This window comes from Poecile atricapillus, chromosome 24, assembly GCF_030490865.1.
Source record: "Poecile atricapillus isolate bPoeAtr1 chromosome 24, bPoeAtr1.hap1, whole genome shotgun sequence".
In the NCBI taxonomy this organism is placed as follows: domain Eukaryota; kingdom Metazoa; phylum Chordata; class Aves; order Passeriformes; family Paridae; genus Poecile; species Poecile atricapillus.
In genome coordinates, this window is record NC_081272.1 from 2977098 (window position 1) to 2999707 (window position 22610).

At 48.2% G+C, this 22610-nt stretch overlaps 1 protein-coding gene across 3 annotated transcripts in view; it reads left to right on the forward strand.

Moving 5' to 3' along the window:
- GRIK3 (glutamate ionotropic receptor kainate type subunit 3) overlaps positions 1-14622 on the forward strand; it is a 108076-nt gene extending 93454 nt beyond the window's left edge. For all 3 annotated transcript variants that reach the window (XM_058856649.1, XM_058856651.1, XM_058856652.1), the window contains 5 exons: positions 2478-2596; positions 4442-4659; positions 11919-12141; positions 12349-12599; positions 13921-14622. In XM_058856649.1, coding sequence (XP_058712632.1) covers positions 2478-2596; positions 4442-4659; positions 11919-12141; positions 12349-12599; positions 13921-14115 — 1006 coding nt within the window. In that variant the 3' untranslated portion in view covers positions 14116-14622. The remainder of the gene's footprint in view (positions 1-2477; positions 2597-4441; positions 4660-11918; positions 12142-12348; positions 12600-13920) is intronic.
- The last annotated feature ends 7988 nt before the right edge of the window (positions 14623-22610 follow it).

The following is a 22610-nucleotide window of genomic DNA, read 5'->3' on the forward strand; positions in this document are numbered from 1 at the left end:
TCTTTTAAACTTCTTCAAAATGCTTCAATTTCCCTGCCAAAAAGCTGGAAGGAGATTAATCCTAGTTTTTGATGAAATATTTCTCAGAGCCCACTGTGCACATGAGGATGAGGGAAGCCAGCCACAGAGAATCCTGAGTTCCCCCATTGATTTGAGCTCTGGCTGTACGGGGTCAACGAGCTACTCTCCCTCCTTCCTTCATTACCTCCTGCTTCCACTAATGGTTTCTCTGCTGAAGCACTGGAGGCTGCTGCTGCTTTGCAGATTTCTGAATATTTCTCTGTCATTTGAGCTGCACCAGTAGGTTTTCGCTCAGACCTTGAAGCTCTCCAGCGTGTCATCTTGCCAGGCTCATTGATCTTACCCATTCCCTTTCTTATTCTTAGTCTTTCATTGGCAGCCCAAGAAAGTTTTAATCTAATTCCTGAACTTTGGCTTTATCCAACAGAAAGGACCAAGACACCATTCTTTATCCACCTCTGGTGTGAATCCATAGTCAGGAATAAGCAGCATACAAAGCCAGGTCTGAGTTCAGCCTGGTTCTTGTTTCCTTGCTGATTTCCTCTGATTTAGAGAGCAGAGGAGGGTGAGCAGCAAGGACAGCCCAGCCATCCCCTGGATGAACAAGCAGCAATGTCAGGATGCAGCCTGAGCAGGACCTGTGGTTCCACACCCCAAACCCAGCCTAGGGAACAGCCCCCATTGCAGGAAGGTGAGATAAACCAGGGAGGAAAGGAGAGGTCATCAGGCTGTACCTTGAAGGTGGAAAACAGAAGCAAAAAGTGGGACAGCTGTGCCCAGGGTAATCTCTAAAGCCACGAGAGCTGTGCCTTGCCCATCCTCAGTGATGGTTTTCCCCACAGACCCCCGCGTGCCAGGACCACAGCCCCGCACTGACACGTGCCCAGGGCAGGTTTCAGTGCCAGGAGGGTCCTGGCAGGGAGCTGGGGCCCCTCTCCAAACACATCCAACTGTCTGAGCAAGGGCACCCCTGGAATTGAGCCATGAGCTGTCTCCTTGGGTGGTGGCGCATCTGGTGGAGAACTACAGAGGGAAACATCTCCTGATACAGGCTGTGGGCTGGGCTTTGAGAAGGGGCTGTTGTGAATCTCCAGGGATTCCAGAAGGAAGCGGAGATGATAATTAATGCCTGGTTCAAAAGCAATTATACCAATTATGTTTTTAATTTAATCTCTGCAAAATTTGGGACTCTCAGAAAATGTAAATAAACAGCTCTAAAAATATTAACGTCTCTCCTGTTGAGCATCCTCCCCAGATTCTGGCTAAACGAGCTCATTCCCAGTGGTGCTTTCCTGCCAATCTTAGGCAGAATTTGCAAAAATATTCCTAGAAAATTCCTTCATTTTTACTCAAGAACTGCAGGACTATCCATGGAAATACATCCCCACAGGGAGTTTCTCCCACTACCCACCACAGGGCCAAGTGACACAGCAATCCACAGCAAAATGTCATCACATTCTGCCAGTGCCCTGGCTGGGCCAAATTCCTGCTTGTCAGGATGGTGGAAGGTTCTACTTCTCAGTGACCTAAATCCCACCCTGATTCCCATGTGCATTGGTGGGAGAATGTCCTGAAACACCAGTTTGTCCCTGTTGCTGCTGCAGAATGACTGAGGTTCCTCCCCTCAGTCAATCAAAAATTATATTTTTTCCCATGTTTTCAAACTGTTACACACAAGAGGTTATATGTCTGGACCCCATCCCACCCCATCACGTGCTCCAGGGTGCTGTTGTAGGACAAAGTACTGAAGAGAAGATCCAAAGTGACCAAAGGCTCCGGGGAAGCCACCTGAGACACCCCAGGATGACTTGGCTTCCCAGGTCTCTGCTTTCCAGAATGCAGGACACAGAGCTATCTGAAGCTGAATTTGCCTTTTTCTCTATAAAGCTGTGCACCAGAGGGTTGGCAACCCCTGTACAGCAGCACCGGAGGCATTTAGACTCCTTTTTTCCAGTTACTTTAGGGTCTTGTCCTGCCATCTATCTAACTGATGCCTTAAGATTTTAGCCTTTATATCATTCAGATCCTGTACGGCATTAATGCACAGCTTCAAACTCCATATAAAGTGTTAGTTACTGTCTTCACATTTGGTCAGACAAAACAATTCCTCTGGGCCTGAGATCCAAGGACACCCTACAGCCTCAGACCCTAAAAGTATAAACAAAAGTGAATCAGGGAATGGGGAGCGAACTGGGGGTATGTGACTTCATTACCCGAAGCTGTAATTGGAGAATTAACCTCTGATAAGCAAGCAGACCAAACTTAATCTGTCTGAAAATCTCCTGACCATTGTCCAGTTTGGGTGCAGCCTCTGCTAGGCTTCTGACTGCCCAAGGTGTATCTATGGAAGGCCTTTAGTAAATACCCACTTTTATTCTCTAATTCTTGTCTAGGCTCTGTTTCAGGCAGCCACTCCAAGGCACCGTAACAAGCTCTCATTTCCGTGTGTGCTGCAGGTTCAGCCCCTATGAGTGGTACGACGCCCACCCCTGCAACCCGGGCTCGGACATTGTGGAGAACAACTTCACTCTCTTGAACAGCTTCTGGTTTGGGATGGGAGCGCTGATGCAGCAAGGTATGGCAGCAGGGTAACCTGCTGTTAGGGTTTTTTAAATTGAAAATTGGGTTTGGTTGCAACCTCCCAGCACCTCCTGGCCCCTGCAGCGCTGAGCACACACCCACCGTGCTCCAAGGAGGAGTCTTCTTCTCCCTCTGCTGCTTCATTCACCCACATCCCACAGACTGCAAATTCCTGTTTCTGTTAATTCAAACCATTTGTTCAGTTCCAGGATCTCTGACCTGGCTCTCTCTCTGTTCTAAATCAACTTTCACAGCAGACAGGGTGTCTTGCCCTCCACTCCATCCCCATTTTCCCCCTCCCCAGTAGTCCTGGGCAGTGTGAGATGTCCTGAAGCTCCCCCAGCCCAGGGCAAAGCCGAGGAGCTGCCATGGGAGCCTCTGCCCAGCCCCTCAGGAGAGCTGTCAGTGGCACTGGTGTGAGCCACCACAGTCACAGGGACCTCAGAAATGGGATATGGATGGGATTACATTCCTGTGTATGAATGGAATAGAGAGATGGAATGAATAGAATAAATCTATTCAGAAAGCAGCGGGGGGGGGGGGGAGCTTGGGAGCAGCTCTGAATAAGGAACAAAATTCAGCTGTGATCTAATTGCAGAAAATCCAGGAATAGAAATAAGTGGAAAATGTCAAACATTTGTCACACTTTAATTTACCGTGTATCAGTGGTTATATCCAGAGAGCAAAAGAAGCACAGCCTTGGCTCAGTGGCAGGCACAGAGCTCCTGCTCTGAGCTCCACTGCTGCCTGTAATAGACATTCCTCCTGGATCTCGGCTGCCCTCATGGACAGTGACAGCTCCCAGCAAGACGGTTTAGCGGGATGAATCATCCCTCTTATCAGATGCTGATAAATGAAAAGAGCTATATTCTTTTTAACTCAATTCTGCATCTGAGAAGAAAAATATTTCAAAGCCAGACTGATGTCACAGCATCCAATGCATCAAAGGGCCGGAGATGGAAGAGGGAAGAAGCAGGATCTTGAGGAGAGCCAAAGCACCCTCAGTATCCAGGACTCCTCCTCTTCCTGATGTCTCCTTGCTGCACTCTGAAGGGAGGAAAACTACACCCCATGCTCTGCTTTGATGCCACGCTGCCTAAAATTGCTTTGCAAAGCCCAATCTTTGTTGCACGTTCCAGGCTGATAAATCCTCTGAGCACAGCTGTTTCAAACCCAAAGCTCTTGCCTGGCTTTAAAAGGTGTTTTGGGTGATTACAAAAATAGCACAACCCATTTAGCCCTTCATGTCTGCTCAATAAAAGTCATTGCAGACCCACTACACCTTTTATGCTGTAACATCTCCTGCCTCCCCCCTTCTGACTGGCATTCAAAGCCCAGGACCCTGATAGTTCCTTTCTCTCGCTGTTTGATTTTTTTTTTAAACCTTGTGTATTTGAACACATTCCCCAGAGTGAGTCTTTTGAAAATAATCTGTATAAAAGCAAAGCCTTTTTAAATGGCAGAACAAAACACTCATAAAAGTTCATAAATAGCTTGCTATTTAAATTTCATAAAAGCAGCCCAGTTAATTACTTCAGTTTGGATGTTTCCTGTAAATTGGGCACTGTACCCAAGGTCAGTAATCAAGGAAGAGTGTTTTTCTGCAAATGCTACAAAAACCCCACTGATGTCCTCACATGCAAGATGTCTGGATAATTTGCCTCAAAACCAGTTGGCTTTAATTGCATACCTGTAACAGTGTTGACAGTGCTACCTGATCTTTTCTAAATATATATATATATATATATATGTATGTATGTATATAAAATGTACATATGGATACACAAAATGGGTTCTTTCCCTCTATTTCCTCTCCCCTCCTTGCTCTCTCCCACACCAGGCTCAGAGCTGATGCCCAAAGCCCTGTCTACACGGATCATTGGTGGCATATGGTGGTTCTTCACCCTAATTATCATCTCGTCCTACACGGCCAACCTTGCGGCCTTCCTGACAGTGGAGAGGATGGAATCCCCCATCGACTCGGCAGATGACTTGGCAAAGCAGACAAAAATAGAGTATGGAGCAGTGAAGGATGGAGCTACCATGACCTTCTTCAAGGTGAGACCAGGCAGAGGCTTTCTACCTTCCAGGCAGAGATGCCAACGGGAGCCAGGACAAAGATCCAAAGACAGAACACCTCCCAAGCTGCCCCTGCTGCGCCTTCCACACAGCTTCTTTCAGTCTCACATCTTGCCCAGACTGAGATTGTCGCTCACCTGAGTCCCACCAAGGCTAAATCCCCCTCCCTGTTGTTAACTAAAGTCACAGTTACAAAATTAAACTGATTTTACAGTTTTTTCAGGCTCTACCCGATATTGGCTCAGACATTCTAAAATGTAGCATGTGCCAAAGTGCAGCTTTGCACTGCAGAAAAATCTGCATTCCCTAAAACATCTTCCCAATTTCCACATCTGACCCATCCAGCTTCTTCCCTGCCTCTGCCAGCACAGCCCCATGGGGCCCCCAGGCTGAATCTTCAGGGACAGAGGAGAGCCCAAATGAAACCCGCAGCTGGACAGATGTTGCAAAGTGCCCCCCTGACCAGTATTTTTTACAGCTGAAATATCTTTCTTGTCCTTCAGGTATTCATAACAATGTAATCCAGTTTTATTAACCTCTGAGATCCAGGGCAAGGTAACACTACCAGCACATCACAATTCAATTGCATTAATTTCTTCTATTTAAAGCATAATTAAATTCAGAAGTCAGTCAGATTCCACTGTAGCCTCAAAAATAGAAAGAAACCAAGAGATATAAAATGACCTTTAAAAGCACTGCTGGCCTGTAAGAACCCAGTTTAAAAAGAGAGAGAATAAAGGGATAGAAATGAGGGGTGATTAAGGAATTATCACCCTGGCAAGGAAAGAGGCCCAAGGGAAGATCCCAGGCTTTGGCTCAGGAATGGGAGCTGGCTCCCCTGCACCTCTGGCTCCTTCCCCCTCCACCACCCTAATGCAGAAGGAAATACAAGTAACTAACACAGTTCAGGCTTTATCAAGCCTGTGGCTGCAGGATTTGAGCAGGCACAGGCTGATGGTAGCTTGATGAGGCCTCAGCAATATAATTGGCAAGACTCATTAAAGAAAGCCAATATGCTGGATTTTAATACTAGAGAGAGCATTGCTCCTGTGCAACTTCTTTTGGCTCTGATCTGGCTGAGAAGCCACTGTCCTCCCTGAATCTGTGTCCTGACTCTGACAGGCAGCAGCAGAGGTTGATAAAGAGCCATGGAGGGGTTGGTTTGATCCTTAACGACTCTGGGAATGCTCAGTTTGCCTCCTGCCATGGAGCTGGTCCATGCAGTTCTGTCCATGGCACAGCCAGATGTGTGGTGGTGTCTTCCAAAGCCGTATAAACCTGGAACAGCCAGCAGGGAAAGGCTGTCTGTAACTGTGTGCTCTAACTGCGCTCTCCAATACGACTTTTATAAGGGAATAAAAGGGAAGCGTCTCTTTTAACAATCATCAGGACACAGTATATTTATTACTTCATATCATTATCCATCAGAATCATACTTCAGGCTTCTAACGGCCTTGGCATGGTTTATTGATGCAGCGTATTTTCCTTTTCCTTTTTATTATCACTGGTGTATGGAGATGAATTCTCAGGAATGTCCCTTCTGACAAGCATTTCCACTGCTGGAGCAGCGGGAGTGCCCACGTGTGATGCTCTGTTCACTTGTCCTTCCTGTACAGAGGGATGTGGGATTTCTCCCAGCTCCCAGCAAGGTCTGTGTCCTTGACTGAGTGGTTTCTGTGCTGGTTTTGGTTCAGCTGCTCTGTCAGTGCCACCTCCATGGGGATACCTGGCACATCTCCAGGTGCCAGCTGAGGATCCCCACTCCCTCAGATGGGTGGCACTGGAAGAACAGCACATGGCTTCTTTCCCCTTCCTCTGCTCTGCTCTGCTCCAGGGGGCACCAGTAGAGGCAGCCCACGCCAGCCACGGCTCCTGAAGCACTCCTGCAGCTCCTGAGCACTCCAGCAGCTCTGAACACACTGTCACGGTGGGACAAAGCTCTGATGGCAGCACACAAACGAGGATCTCACCGGCTCTGTGGATTATACTTGGCCCAAATTGCTGCCTGGCTCCTTGTATGGCTGCTCCCCAAAGTCCTTCCCCTCACATCAGGGTCTCACTCCTTCATTCCTCCCCGTGAAATCAGCTGCAAGCTGCACACACCAACCATGAGCACACCTGGGCCCTGCAGCCCTGCTGTCTGTGCCCATCCTGGCCCATTCCCAGGAATGCAGGAGGAAAGCAACACCCTGGGGCTGATCCTGGGGACCAGTGGATGATGGGAGGAAGAGGAAGAGGAAGAGGAAGAGGAAGAGGAAGAGGAAGAGGAAGAGGAAGAGGAAGAGGAAGAGGAAGAGGAAGAGGAAGAGGAAGAGGAAGAGGAAGAGGAAGAGGAAGAGGAAGAGGAAGAGGAAGAGGAAGAGGAAGAGGAAGAGGAAGAGGAAGAGGAAGAGGAAGAGGAAGAGGAAGAGGAAGAGGAAGAGGAAGAGGAAGAGGAAGAGGAAGGCAGACGCTTTGCATGCTGTTTCATGAGATGGTTCCATGACCAGTTCTGTGTTCAGGCTGCCCAAGAGCTTGTGCAGAGCTCACCAGGGCCAAGGCAGAAGGTCCCAAAAGTCCCAAAGGAACCAAGACACCTCTGGGACAGTGCCACCGTGAGGGATGCTGCTCCCACAAAATTTGGCCCCATGCAGCTGAGCAAACCAGCCACAGCAAATGGGAAGGAGAGAGAGCTTTACCAACCATATTGGAAGATTTTGTCTTCATGAAAAGAACTTTTGAGAAGCTGTTTACTCCCTGGCAATGCAGACTGAGTTACAGCAATAAACACAGATCAATTAATTTAGGAACAGCATCTAGAGTTCATTGTAACTCATAAATCCTTCCCATCCTGCAGAGGATGCTGCCTCTCTGAATGGAAGGCCAGGTCTGACGTGCAGTTTGGAGTCTGGGTGTGAGTGTGTGTATGTGTGTACATAGATACTCACTCATCCAGAAACGTTAAATCCTCAAGACTAAGTATCTTCAGTTGGTGGAAATCAATTTATTTTTTCATACAGGCTGGAATTGAAAATCTTAAGCCTGAAAGTTCCTTTCTTGCCAATTTGGCTGATAAAAAAGCGTATATGTCTTGGCAAGATGCCTCGTAGGGGCTCCTCTAAACGATTCCATTAATTGATTTGGGTGACTGGCCCTGCAGAACTGCTTATTAAAGGTGGCTTCTGAGCTGTGACTCTGAAGAATGAACTCGGAGGCGTTCTCGGTGTCGCTGTGATCGCTGCGTTTGGAGGAGTTGGCACTCGGCTTTCACACACACATCTCATTTAGCACTATCACGGGGTGATTAAGATGCAGAGCACAGCAGACCAGATTCTGGTGTTATTTATCCTGAACAAATCAAGGAGAAGCTCCACTCGCATGAGTCGGAGGGAGAGATGTGAGCAGGAGTGAGACTCGACCCTGCCATGAGAGCCATGGCTGCAGCACCAGCCCTTGATAATTAGCAATATCTCCATCATTCCTAACATCTCAGGGATTCTGACATGGGAACTGCTCTGCCAGGAAGAAGCCAGTGTCAGGCCATTTATCTTAATGCTTCAGAGCACCCAAGCAGCTCCTCCTCATCTACCTTTGGCAGCAAAGTTGTCACTGAGGGGAACCTGGGAACCCTCTGGAGGATGTGGGGGCACAGGAGGGTCCCTTTACCCACAACCAACAGAGATACACTTCTTTTAAGAAGCCCATAAACGTAAATGGTGAATTTCTTAAGAAATTAGCACCCAGCCACAGCACAAAAAATGCCAGATCAGACCAGTAACTAACCCCAGCAAGGATTTTTTAAGGTAAACTATGCTCAAATCAGGGATCCAGCATAATAAAATGTACACTCAAATAAAGAACACAGGAAAAACATCAACAAAATAATCACAATTTAAGGCACTCTTTATTACTTAAGTACTACTAAGATCGTTTTATTTATTTCTGTGGTGCGGTCCTGGCTGACAACATCCAAATTCCAATCAATAAGCAATGCCTTTGCAGCGTGGCCCAAGTATTTGAGAGGAGGAAGTGGAGAAATTAACTTTTCCTTCAGCTACAAAACCTGTTCTGTGGTTTAATTGGGTGTGAGCTGGAGCAGGGATGCTCCTGCCCTCGCTGCTCCTGCGATTTGGGATCGATGACCAACATCTCTCTCACAGCTCTAGCAAACTATCAACCTGTGAGGGCTGTGCTGGGAATTACAGCTGGGGAATTTTCCCTTGAAAAAGTAGTTTTCTCATTAGGTTTTAGAGCCTGAGATTTGCCTGACCAGAGCTGGGTGTGCCAGCACCAAAGGCCTGGCCTCCCTCCTGGAGGGATCCCCAGCTCACCTTGCCTGCCAGGTCTCAGCCCAGCACCCAGATCTCTGTTCAGCTGCTTGGTGGGCACAAGTGAGCAGTGACCAGCAGTGACCAGCAGCTCCATCCTCGTGGCCAGCCCATACCCAGGCGTGCCCCAGCTGCAGGAGCCAGCAGGAGCCCCGGCAGGGCTGGAGCTGGGCTCAAAGCAGCACAGTGAGCGCAGACAGATCTGGGCTCTTCCCCACATCCCAAACACAATTAAGTCCTTTCAAGATGGTCAGGAGCAGTGATTTAAGAGGAGAAGAGAAAAGTGGTTTTTCTCTTCCAGGGAGCCCTGTCTCATGTAATTTCAGTTGCCTGAAGAGGTCCAGTGCCTCATGCAAGTCCCATTTGCCTCACTAAATGCAGCCTATTGATTTTTTGCCAGTTTATTTTGCTCTGTGCTCTAAACTGGGAGAACACTGGTGTTAAAAGCTCTGTGTCAACACCCAAGGAGCATTAAATGCAGAAAGAGAAAAAGAGAGAGGGAGAACCTAGGAATCCAGAGGCCTCTGATGTGAACTACATAAATGTTAAACAAGTCCTTATCAGCCAGCCAAGCACACGATTCATTTCAATTACCCATTGTTATGTACAGATATTTAATAATCCTTTTGGAGGCTACATTTCTTGCTGCTCTTTGAGGTTTGATAGATGCCACAAATCTACCTTACAGGCACTGGTCCAGATTTTCAAGTGAGGGAGATTATCCTGCCTCTTGAATGAAGTTTGCTCCAGCACATCCACTGCTGTGCATTCATCAAGTGGATTATAACGAGCACGAGCTTTAATGGAGAAGAAATGAATCCCTGAGTATTTCAATCAGGAGAAGGGGCCCACAGGGTTAAAAGAAGAGGAACAACCCTTCTTTGAACAGCACTGCACTACCCAGCTTTGGGGTGATGAGCTTTTGTTTAACTTTTGCTAAACATGCTGGAATAAAGAAGGTGGATGAGCAAAGCATTTGAAATACGAAGCATGACAAGGGACTTTCAGCTACCTCACCATTATTTATTACGGTTTTATCAGAAGAACCTATGCGGGAATATTTTGAGTGATGCTGAAAAATTGAGGGGGAGCTGTGGCAGCAGCAGTTGGGCTGGGGCTCCATCTCCTGCTTCCTCATGGAAGGACAGAGACCTGTGGAGAGATAAATGACAGCTGAAGTCACAGCTCTGCCGCAGCCACTCCTCGTGCAGCAACTGCTGAGAGGCCACCCTTATTCCAGGCACAGCACTGGGTCTTATCTGCCCTCTGAGTTATCTGCCAGCTCCAGGCTCGCCGAGGAGCACAGTGAGGGAGAAGGTTTGCCTGACTAAGCTGCCTCTTATGAAATAAGAAGGCAAAAACAGATGTAGGAAAAATAATAAATTGAGCAGAAAAGAAGAACGGTGCATAAAGGAGCTGGCAGCAGTGGGAACACAAGCCTCAGTGTCCAAGTGCTGCTCCAGGGCTGGTCTGAGGGAGAAGCACTGACCCACAGGAGCACTGGGACCAGCAAAGAGGCATGAGGACACTGCTCTGCCTGGCTGGGAAATCCTCCTAAACTAAAGCCAGTTCTGACCAGCAGTCTGGTCTAGTGGAAGGTGTCCCTGCCCATGGCAGGGGTGGGAGGGAACAGGATGAGCTTCAAGGTCTTTTCCAACCCAGACCACTCTGGGATTCTGTGACTTTTGTGATGATTGACAGAGACAACTCAGAAGGTGCTCGTAGATAAATGGTACTTTTCAAATGTTATGGCAAGATGTAAAATAACCGTATTTTTTCTCACTCAACACATTTTCTAGAAGAAAAAAACATTCACATGAATAACAAGCTAGAAAACATATTCCTTCCTTTGCAACAGAATGTCTGCTGATAGTGAAAGAATATCCATGTTTATTTTTAGCCGTAAGACAATCTTCTTGAATATCTCTGTGCTTCTGTTTACGTGGGTACGTTAAATCTGTTTGGCAGTTGCACATATCTCAGAGGAGTCATGTTTCCTTGCCATGCTTGAGGAAAGACAAAAATATCATAAAGCGTGTGTAGAGACAACTACGTCCTCCAAAACTCTCTCTGTTCTCTCTGCATGCAGAAACATTACGGGGTAAACAAATCCTGGGTAGGAAGTGAACACATTTAAGCAGATCTGCCAATGGCTTGGGAGAGGAGAGGGCTTGCAGGTCTTTGGCAGGGTCTCAGTTCCACCTCAGGACCTGAAGCACATGCACAGTGGGATGTTTGCTGCAACCCTTGTCTTTCTTTAAGGCAACATAAATCCAAACAATGTTGTGAAGGCATTTAAGACAAAGTCAAATTCTTGGTTGCTCCATTGTGTGATCTGTTTTCAACTATTATTATTATTGTCAGGAAAATTAATGCACAAACACCAGAGGTTCATGTCCAAAAAGGAGACAGAGGAGTCCTTTTACTTTATTCCAATAAAAGGAGAGGCCATGGGGCATTCCCCTGGGGTCTCTCCAATTTTTGGAGGATGCACCCTCCTTTCTATCCTAATTTTCCTCTCTCTTTCCCCGCTGGCTGAGCTGCTTGAGAGGTACAGACTTCCCAGAGTGCCTGATACCTAAGATTCCCCTCTAATGTATAACCCCCACTCTCAATTTTTAATTCTTATGGAATTTATGGTGTTTCCCCATTGTCTCTTTCATCTTTCAATATCCAATTTCATTTACCAGCAAACCTACAGTTTGTTTGTAAAGGCTTTGTAATCTTTTTCCATTCATCAATCAGTGGAATCCATCCCATTGTTTCTTTTATCTCTCAGTGTTAGTTTTATTTACCAGCAGACCCACAGCTTGTTTGTAGAGACAAATCTGTCATTCCTCTCGTTATTAACTGAAAAGATACCAGCTTTCAGCAAATGGAGAATTCATTCTTATTTTGGGGCTGGGGGCGGGGCGGGTATCGTTTTTCCAGAAATCAAAAATTTCCACATTTGAAAAAATGTGGGCTTTCATGAGCAGCAAACCCACGGCACTGGTTAAAAACAACGAGGAGGGGATCCAGAGAACCTTGACGGCTGATTACGCACTGCTGATGGAGTCCACCACCATCGAGTACATCACCCAGAGGAACTGCAACCTCACCCAGATCGGGGGGCTCATTGACACCAAAGGCTACGGGATTGGGACGCCCATGGGTAAGTGACAGTTCTGCAGGTACCCCGAGAGGGGCTGGTTGCCACAAACACAGCACAGAGGTGATTAAGATAATCAGCAGCAAATTTCCAAATACCAAACTTCACACTGTTGCAGAAAAGTCTGAACTGCTCTGTTTAACACCTTCCCTGCTTGGTGGGATTTTTGTCCCACTTTCCCTCTGTGTATAACGGTGTTCCCATCCCCAGGGTCACCGTACAGGGACAAGATCACCATCGCTATCCTGCAGCTCCAGGAGGAGGACAAGCTCCACGTCATGAAGGAGAAGTGGTGGCGGGGGAATGGCTGCCCTGAGGATGAGAACAAGGAAGCCAGTGCCCTGGGCATCCAGAACATTGGAGGGATCTTCATCGTCCTGGCAGCAGGCCTGGTGCTGTCCGTCTTCGTGGCCATGGTGGAGTTCATCTACAAGCTGCGCAAAACGGCGGAGCGCGAGCAGGTACTGACTGATTCCCTCTGAGCCTCTGCACTGCCCTTAACCCAGCCGTGGAGGGCTGTGCATGTTGACCCCAGGGACAGGCAGGGAGGGGACAGAGGGATCCAGCCTGGCAGCCCTCAAACACCATCCCCAGAGGCTCACTGGTCTGTCCCTCTGACGGCCTCCACTCTGGGCAAAGTCACGTCTGCTCTGATCAGGGTCCTCTGCTGCTGCAGCAGCCAGCCCAGGACACACTGGAACGGTAGTTTAGAGCAAGCTGATGAATAAATCATTAAAATATAGACAGAAGTCCCTAGGAGGGGCCTTTCTCAGCTGTTACATCCACTTGAAATCACCTGTCACATTCCAGGTGTGACTATCCCTGCCTTCTCCCCAGTCCCATTCAAAGAGGAACAAGTCAGGGCCCAGCAGGAAGCCTCACACTCTTATCAACCCTGCCACACTCACAGGCTGATCAGTGCCTGATCAGTGTTCAGGAAACAACAGAACTGCTTTTTTGTTTCTCCTCTTCCGTGGCTGTCCCGGTGCAGTAAGTGGAACGTGCACTTGTGTGCATGACCAGAAATTAAAGTGAGCTGCCCTCACAAAGGACTAGACAGAGAAAGGAAAGCTTCCCAGGAGCAGGAGGGTCAGACCCATCCAAGCACCAGACCTCCAGCTCTGCCTTTTTGCAGGATTGTCACAGGTACAGTCCTTGCAGGGGAGAGGGGTCAGCCAGATGCCCACACAGCCCCACAGAGCACAGCTGATGCCTGAAACAGACCCAAACCTCGTGCTCACCCTCTGCTGAGCCCTTCCAGCCCTGCTGCTCCCCACTGGAGGAGTAGAACCCTGCAGCAGTAATGGAGCATTTTGTCCCTGATGCCTTGGAGTGGCTACCTGAAACAGAGACAAGACAAGAATAAGAGAATGAAAGCAGGTTTTTATTGAAGGTCTTCTATAGATTCACCTTAGGCAGTCAAAAGCCTCCCAGGGGCTACACACAAGATAGACAATGGTCATGAGTTTTTTACACAGATATAAATTTGGGCCATTTACGTATCAGGAGTTAATCATCCAATTTCAGCTTCAGGCAATGAAGTAATTTACCCCCAGTTTGCTCCCCCCCAATTCACTTCTGTTTTTAGTTTTTGGGGCCTGAGACAGTGAGGTGTCCTTGAGTCCCAGGCCTAGAGAGGAATTGTGTTGTCTCAATAAAATGGGAGAACAGTAGCTGACAGGCTATGGAGCTTTACAATCACACACTAAAGAACTGCAGGATTACAAATATATGAAAAATATAAAAGCTAAAATCCTAAGGCATCATCCCCGCTGTCCCCAGCGCTCCTTCTGCAGCGCCATGGCCGACGAGATCCGGCTGTCGCTCACCTGCCAGCGCCGGGTCAAGCACAAGCCCCAGCCCCCCGTGATGGTGAAGACGGATGCGGTGATCAACATGCACACCTTCAACGACCGACGGCTGCCCGGCAAGGACAACATGACCTGCAACACCGGATTGGCACCTGTGTTTCCCTAGGGAATGGCAGTGGGGGGGTGGGAGGGAAGGAATTGCGGCAGACAAGGCTGGATACACCCTTAACTAGGGAAGGATGGATTAAAAAAATGAGAAAAAAAAAGAAAAAAAAAAAAAAAGCCTGGTTTGTTCATTTCAAGAACAAGGCCTTTGCAACTCAGCTGAATCCATCACCACAGTGGAGCCGGAACTTCCAACCACAGACAGTAATGTGGGTCTTGGGGCTTTCTGCGTTTGTTTTGTTACTTTTCATTCCTTTTCTTTTCAATGCTTCGATCCTCCAGGCCTCATGGAGTCCAACCACCACCCAGGAGTCTGATGTTTACACACCGAAAACACGCGGAGGTGAAGCAGAATTGAGCCAACCCCAAGCGGGTGAGGAGGAGTCCCGAGTGTGGCTCCATCAGCAAGGCAATAAACAGGAACACTGGGTCAGGTGTGAGCACCTGATCCACACCGACACACAGAGCACATTTTGGATACACTGCCCGGAAAAGGGAGAGGTACCTGGGAAGCAGCGGGACGGTTGAGGCCATGCCTGCCCTCAGAGCAGCTCGTGGTGGCCCTCACTCGCGGCTGTGCTGGCTGCAGCCATGCAGAACGCGATGTCTACATGGGAGTGCGGTGGCAGAAGGTGACACGTTCCTCCGCAGATCCAGGGCGCTGGGAAGGGGAAGGTGAGTCTGAAATGGAGCCAAGCTGCGGGCCAGGGAGGGCACAGCGTGACATGCACAGGACCTTCTGCACCTCCGAGTGACAGCACCCACACCCCCTGTGCCAAGCCCCAGCCTGAGCCCCAAGGGTGATCTCCAGCTCCTCAGCTCTGTCTCTGCTCTTCCTGCAAAGCTCAGTCTCTCCTGCAGTGAAGCATGGGAAGCAACCAGGTCCACAGGCTCCAGCAGGAGCAAAGCTGCTTCCAAGAGCCAAAAGTGCCAATCTCCATGAAATTCAGCAGTGCTGAGCTGCAACTCCACACTGGGAAGGGACTGTGGGCCTGGTTTAGGACTAAGTGCTCTCAATGGCATCAAGGACCTGAAGGATTAATCTCAGCCAGGGCTGACCTGGGAAGAGCAGAGCCAAGCCTGGGATCCCTCCTGCTCTGACCACGAACTGCCACTCCTCAGGCAGCCTCTCTGTGGGATTTAAGCAAACACACACTAAAATGTTTTTAGGAAATCTTCCATGAATTGTCTTCTTATTTTCAGGTTGCTTAACCCAGAAAGTTGGTCCTGCAGATGAATTTAGGCAGAATTACCAAAGAACCCTCTGCTGACCTAAGGTAACACTTGAGTAATGTCCCTCAGCTCCATCCCTGCCAGGGGACCTGCAGGCAGCCAGAGGGACATTGTGGATTCACTCATAAAATTAAACAAATGGAAATTCCTCCACCCACTGTAGCCCATAATGTCACATATGTGATGCAAAGGTGCTTAAAAGCTCTGATTTAAACACTGGTGGTGTAGAAAACAGCAACTCCCATCCCCTGCAGGGGGAGGAGGGACAGGACCCCACATGTGCCCACCTGTGCGGATGGGGCAGGGATGGAGCAGGCAGTGCCCAGGTTCTGCAGCCCCAGCCTCACTCTGTGCCATGTGCTGAGGCCACCACACCAAACAGCCACTGAACTGACCCCGTTCACCCTCCTGAGCTGCACGGCCATGCTGGAAAGGTTATCCTCACCCAAAGGAACAAACCTGTCTGTAGCTGATTTCAGGTTTTTCCCCACCTGTTCCTCTCCGTGCTCAGTCGGGAAGGCTGTCTTGAGCTGAGCAGAATTAGCAGATTAGCTCAAGGGGGAAGAGCTGCTCCCCCACCCCATCACGGAACATAGTTTGTCCTTATTTTGGTTTTTCCATGATGTACAGAAACAACAGAGAGACCCCAAACAAAACCAGGTGATTTGTCACAATTTGACTCAAGCAAAGATATGCAAAGAATTTACATTCATTTTCACCTTTTCACAGAAACCATGAAAAATTAGGGATGAAAGCTGCCAATGCAATGGGCATCAGATTCTTAATAGTTCGCTGACCAAATACCTTGAGCAAAGGACAGACTGAAGTGTGGGGCAGCTTCCCAAAGCTAATGACATGCTTTCTGTATTCTTTTGCAAATCCTTAGGCTTGTCAGAGTAGTAGATTTTATGTTTTCCTTGCAGATTTCTAAGCTCTAAAAAAAAAAAGCAGAGATGAAGACAAAGCCTGAAACCAGTTAAATGTCCAGAGAGTAAAATGCCACAGAAATCAGCATTCGTTTTGCTTCTTGGCAGATTTTTAAAAAATAAATAAATATTGCTAATACCACAAACCCCATTTATTTATTGATACCAGCCTGATTTGGTTTTACTCACAAATGTGACAGGTGAACATCTGGAATTACTGGTGCAATGCCAGCCAGGTCAAACCCTGCAGATGAACCTTTTCCTTCCATCCCTACACCCCTAAACCAGCCAGAAGCTGCAGACAAATTCCTTCATCTACAAATTCCTGCATCCGTGATGGCTTTGTGTTGAAGTTTTGATCGTTGGAAGACTTGACATCCAATAAGGGAATGTTCTGCAGCTCCCAAAACAATTCAGAGGAGCTGCAGGGACCCCAGCCCAGCGTGGACCCTTCCCCCTGGCTCCCGCTCACTGTGACCTGAGTGGACAATGTCAGCCCTCAGCCTTCCTGCGGGGCCAGGGGCAGCTCACCCAGGAGAGCTCCCAGAGCCTCTCTTATGCCTCCCTGTGTGCTCCTGGCCCCGGAGCCCAAAGCCATGTGTGTTCATGCCAGAGGCAGAGCAGCCAGCCCAATGCCTCACAGCCTCGTGTTGGGAGACTTGGGAGGGACAGACCTGATGACAAAGCCTCAAAGCCTTCGTAAGCGCATCTGTGACCTGGTTAGGACTAGTGACAACTCACATCTGAATTCATCTGACTTCCAATGCTGTTCGACTCGGTTCTTTTCGTCCCTTGGGCAGAGGGGCTGGAAAACTGAGGAGGAAATACAGAAAAAGCAGGTTTGGGTTATTAAACTGTATCTAAACTGTTGTCACCTCGGCTCACCGTCCCCTTAGCACTTGCTTTTTCCCTCCAACTCTCCCGTGAGGCAGAGCAGGGACAACCAGCAGCTTCCCTGGGGTGGATTTTCTGTTTGGAGTCAACCAACAGCACGTGTCAGGTCTGATGCCAAGGGGACAGACCCACAGAGAGGTGGAATATGCAAAGAGGAACCAGCTCCAGCTCTGGGCACCCACTGCTCCACCTCGGTGCTGGGAGCAGGACTTGGCTGGGTGCCGAGCAGAGGCTCTCTGGGCAGGTCAATGCAAAGGGACACGTTGGATCCTTGGTGGCTTCACCCGGTGTTCACCCCAGCACCCAGTGCCCGTGGGGTACAACAATCCCCAGAGCACTCCGAGCTGGCAGGGCAGGGGCGTTCCCAGGCGCTGGCATCATGAGCCCTCTGCTCTGTACCTTACTTTGACATGTTTCTCAAAAAAAAAAAAAAAAAAAAAAAAAAAAAAATAAAAAAACAAAACAGAAAAGAGTGGGAAAAAGGAAAAAATAGTCTCCGTGACATTCAGGGGATTTTCCTTTGTGGACATGCAGAATTTCTATGAATATAGTTTTTTGTAAACATTTTGTAACAATTTTGGTTTCATAGTAACTGTGTTACTTGCTGATCATTCTAGGCTGATGTAAATACAATTTCCAAAAAATAAAAAAAAAAAAAAAGAAAAAATTCTGATTATTTTACTTTTTAAGACACTGTGATATATCAAAGTGCACAGTTTGCTGTATGAAGTAATATGGTTTTAAATTTTAAATAAATAATTTCTAGAAAATAATGAAGTTTATGCCTGTTTATACTCAACATCTCCCTTCCTTCTTGCTCAGATTCTGTCCCAAACTCACACTGCTTAACGACATCCCAACTTTATCAGCCATAAAGCCAAAGTGATGATAAAACCAGTTCCCAGCTGAACCCAAACACCTGGGAGATGCTGCTGGTGCTGCTCACCAAGGAGGGTGTGGCACATTTGGGGCAATGGTGATGGTCTCAAGCACCTGGAGAGGAAAGGGAAGGTCCCAGTTTTAGCCAGAGGGAGGAAAGACACAATGAGGCTTAGACTGTGCAGTTCTCCCTGCTCTCACATACATCCCACAGCTTGATATCAGACAAGTAATTAAACCTGGATATTCCATGAAGAGCCATCCACAGGAGCTCTCTCCCATTATGGTTTGCCTGGAGCTTTTCATCACAGAGAGGTGCTGGAGCCTGAGAGCCCTGACAAGGCCATCAGGTTCATAAAAGCTCTGTTTGCCTCTTCCCTTCCCTGTAAGTCAAAAATCTTATTAGCCCGATAAAAGCTGAGAGCACCCTAAAGGCCAGCGTTTATTAGTTGAAATCTTTATGACTCTGCTTTATTATATCAAGGCAGGGGGGAAACCTCTGTGTTCTCTGGGATGGGAGCAGCAAGCATGGTTGGAGCTGTGCCCTTCCTGCAGCGATAAAACAAAACCCAAAAGTGGAGGCACAGCCCTGGGGGTGCCTCTGGGCTTCAGTGGCACAGCCCACCCTGCACACTGAGAAATAAAGACAATTCCTTCCCATTTTAATTATTTTTAAGGGTCACCCTCAAAAATTTTTCACATCTCTATTTGCTGGAGTCCGCAGAAAACCAAAGCTTTGACACTGGCGCCAAGGGGGGATCGGCAGAGCAGAGCCCAGCCTCACTTTTATGCTCTGAACCCTGATCAATATGCAGAGAACATACCAAAAAGAAGTAGGAAAAAAGGCAAAAGTGGCAAAGCTGCTTCTGCATCACTTAGCATGAGAGATATTCTCTGGGAAAAAAATCCCTTCCCACGTGCTGAGGGAACAGCCGCTCCCAGCTGCCGAGGACAGCGGGGCAGGAGGGGACAGTGCTGGCTGACCCTGCATGACAAACCTCCAGCTGCACCAGGAACACTAGGAATTGTCAACATAAATCGTTATCAGCAATAACACGAGGCAGCAATTAACCTTGTCAGTCAGCAGCTCACCCTTTACTGACTGTGACCCACCGCCTTGAAGATGCCAATCACCTCTGAATGAATAATGAATGAGACAACAGATTTCACTCATAAAACAGAAGTTCAGTTCCCTTTAAGCACCAATTAATCCCTCTGGGCAAAATATGGAGAAAATCGGGAAATGGTGAGAGGTGTCTGCTCACCCTCCCATCTCCCGGTCCCAGCCAGGCACCTTCAGACATTTTAGATTTTCAGCTCTGCAGAGAATAATTTTTAACCTGGATTTCTTCCAGCAAAATCCCATTTCAAAGCAGTAATTGCAAATCTGTGAGCAGGTGTTTTGCTGACCCTGGGTGTCAGTGCTCTGATACATCCCTGTGCCCTCTCACAGGGACAGGCAGCCGACGTGGGCCACCGTGACTCCTCCGTGAACTCTGTGAACACCAGCTCCTTCCTTCTCCCCAAACCAAACCAGACAAAATCTCTGCCCCTCGGGGAGGACTCAGATAAGTTTGGACCTGAATGTTTTCACAGGTAAAATACACTGGATTTCCTTAATGGAAAAATGGATGGGGATGGAACAGGGGCAACGATGGCAGCAGGAAATCCATTGTCTCCTCTAGTGCCTGCCAGGGTGGGTTGGGCAGGACAGTCCCTGCACGGTACAAGAAATGTGTTTGCTTCACTATTACGAGGCCCAAACAACCATGGAATAAAAACCTGCATATAATAACCTTTCATTTAATAACACTGTCTGTCTGGTACCAGAAGCCTTTCAGAATCTTCCTGAGATTTTCACAAGTGGTATTATCTCATCCCAACCCAGCTTACTGAGCATGACAGGTTGATCCCAGCTCATGCCACTTCCATCTCTGGCTCCACAGATGAAATTGAAGCGACTTGCAGCACAACCAGGAGCTGTGGAGCCTCCTCCAGAGACCCCTCCATTACTCCCCCTTCCAGGAGGAACAGAACAGGGTCAGCTGGGCCCTGCAGAAGCAGGGCGTGATGCCACTGAGAAGTGGAGCCCAGCAGAAAGGTGAATAGCACAAAAAATACCCTGCCCTGAGCCTCCAGATACACAGCCTGAATCCAAACTGGATTGTGATGTTTGGAAGAATTTGGTGACATCTCCCTTCAAGAATTTCTGTGCAACTTCTGCATCTGATATTTTCCACCAGAAACTGAAATACCTGACGAACCATGGGGCTTTGTTGTGCTCTATTAGGAGCAGCAGAAGCACAGCACAGACTCTCTAGATGGGTTGCACAAGAGAGCAAGTTTTATTATTCCAGATCTTCTTTTATAGACAGTTACAAGAAGGTCCAAGAAGTAAAACTCTCATTGGTCATTACACCAACACATCACCATCACTGGACAAGTAAGAACACCACCCCTTGACCTTTTCTTCCAAGTAAACAACAAGGATCCAAACAACACCTGCAGAGGTTGTTTTCCCTCTCCAAGGACTGTTTGGATTCCTCTTTATGATTTCCCAGGCCACACTTCTCAGGCCAGTCTGAGAAAGTTGTGTGACTTGGTTTCATACAGGCTCAAGCTAATGCCTGAAGCCAAAAATCTCTTATTTGACCATTGTCAGTTCCCATAGGACTGGAGTTGTGCACTAATTTTATGTTTTTAACTAGAAAAAGCAGAGCCTCTGGCTTCGACAGCTGTGCCCAGGTGAACAGGGAAAGATACAAAACACCAAGAAACTGAAAGATTTGTCCAGCACAGAGAGGCAAGGAAAGGGAGGAGAGCAGGAGCCTGGTCCATCAGCAGAAGGGCCCTGTCAGCTCTGTACAGTGATGGGAACATTCCAGGGGTGCAGCTGCCCTGGGGGACAGGGACAGGCTCTCTGTGGGCTCTGCACGCCCCGGAGCTGCTCCTCACACAGCTGGGTAGCGCCAGCAGCTGCAGACAGGCACCCCTGGCTTTCCTTGGGAACCCCAGACATTAAGAGCATTAAAAACCCTAAAAGTGTGCCATCCTTCTCCAAACCAAGAAGTGCCTTGCTGTTGCAGCCCTAAGATCTGCTCCTGGGGAGATGGGGCACAGGAGAGTGGCAGGGATGGAGCAGAGCAGGAGCAGGCAGTGGCAGGAGCAGCTCAGCCCGAGGTGTCAGTGCTCAGGGACATTTCAGAGCTGAAAGCGCTGAGCAACCTGCAGGGGCAGACAAGGTGCTGACACCTTTTATTTTAAGTAGTATCGATGGTGCTATTTAGCACACTCTGAGCACGCTGAAAGCATCAGCTTAGTAAACAAGAACTCTTTTGGCAGCGGTGAGGTGACATATGGGCTCTGGATATAATGTGCCTTGAAATGGTTGTCATAAATTAGCAAAGTGATGGTGACACAGGTAACACCTCACAGCCCAGAGACTGCACGGGCTGAGGGGGGGGCAGATCTGAAGAGGTTTCTTTCCATGGGCTTGAAAGGGAGGCAGGAGGAACCAGAGCAGGTCCCCAGCAGAAGGGCAAAGGGCACCATCAGAGGAGGGAAGGGGGCAGAGGACAGGGTCGGAGAATCGCTGCAGAAAATACAACAACGTGCTGCTGAAAGATTTCAGTCACAGACCATTTCAGTCTCTGAGGCTCTTTACCCTTCAGCACTAGTTGTCTTATTTCCATCCTCCCCTGCTGCCCACAATCTCTCTCCCTGTTCTCCATGCATGCTGTGCGCTCACATAATGGCTTTTTTTCCATTAATGTGTTTATCTTGCTCCCTGTGCTTTGTTGGATGTGCCATTTGCTGCTTTTTTATAGTAAAGTGTCTGCAGCACCACGGGAGCCAGTTTTGCTCGGGGAAGTTGAGGCTGGTACCCACACTGTGCCACTGAAGGGCCGTGAACCATGGAAATTGGCACCATTTTTACAACTCCCATAGGACAGCACAAGGAAAGGTGGCTCCCAGCACCCCAGGGCCTACAGCCCACACCACCCCACCTCCAGGACGGTGACCTGCTTGGCAGCACTCACCTGTCCCCTCTCAGGACCTGAAACAGGCAAGATTTGTGCCAGGAAAAAGCCAAATGCTTTCATTTCAACGAAGTGGAAAGTCTTTCACTTAGAGATGTTGTGGAAAAAGAATGAGTTTTATTCCAAGTATTTCAGGAATACTGCTCTCCCTTTCTGTGGCCTTGGAGAGACATAATTGAAGTGTTTAAGAAGCATCTGTCATTATTAAAACAAAGTTGCTTTGCAATTTTACTATTTCACTGCAGTTTCATTATCTCATGCAAATGAGCTGCTCTTCCCCTCTGTGGCAGGGCTAGAGGGAGAGGAGCTCCAGTGAAGGAATTTATTACCAGTTTCTCACTCTTGAGATTATCAATTGAAAATGAAGGAGCATAAATACATCTTCTTTAGCTGCTTATTCCACATTAAGAAATGTGCTCCAAGCTAATGGCTTTGCCACTTTTGTATCCTCACTCAGGAGCAGAGCATGGGGGGACACACAATTCCTTTGGCTCACAGCAACATTAGAGAGGCTGGAGGAGCCA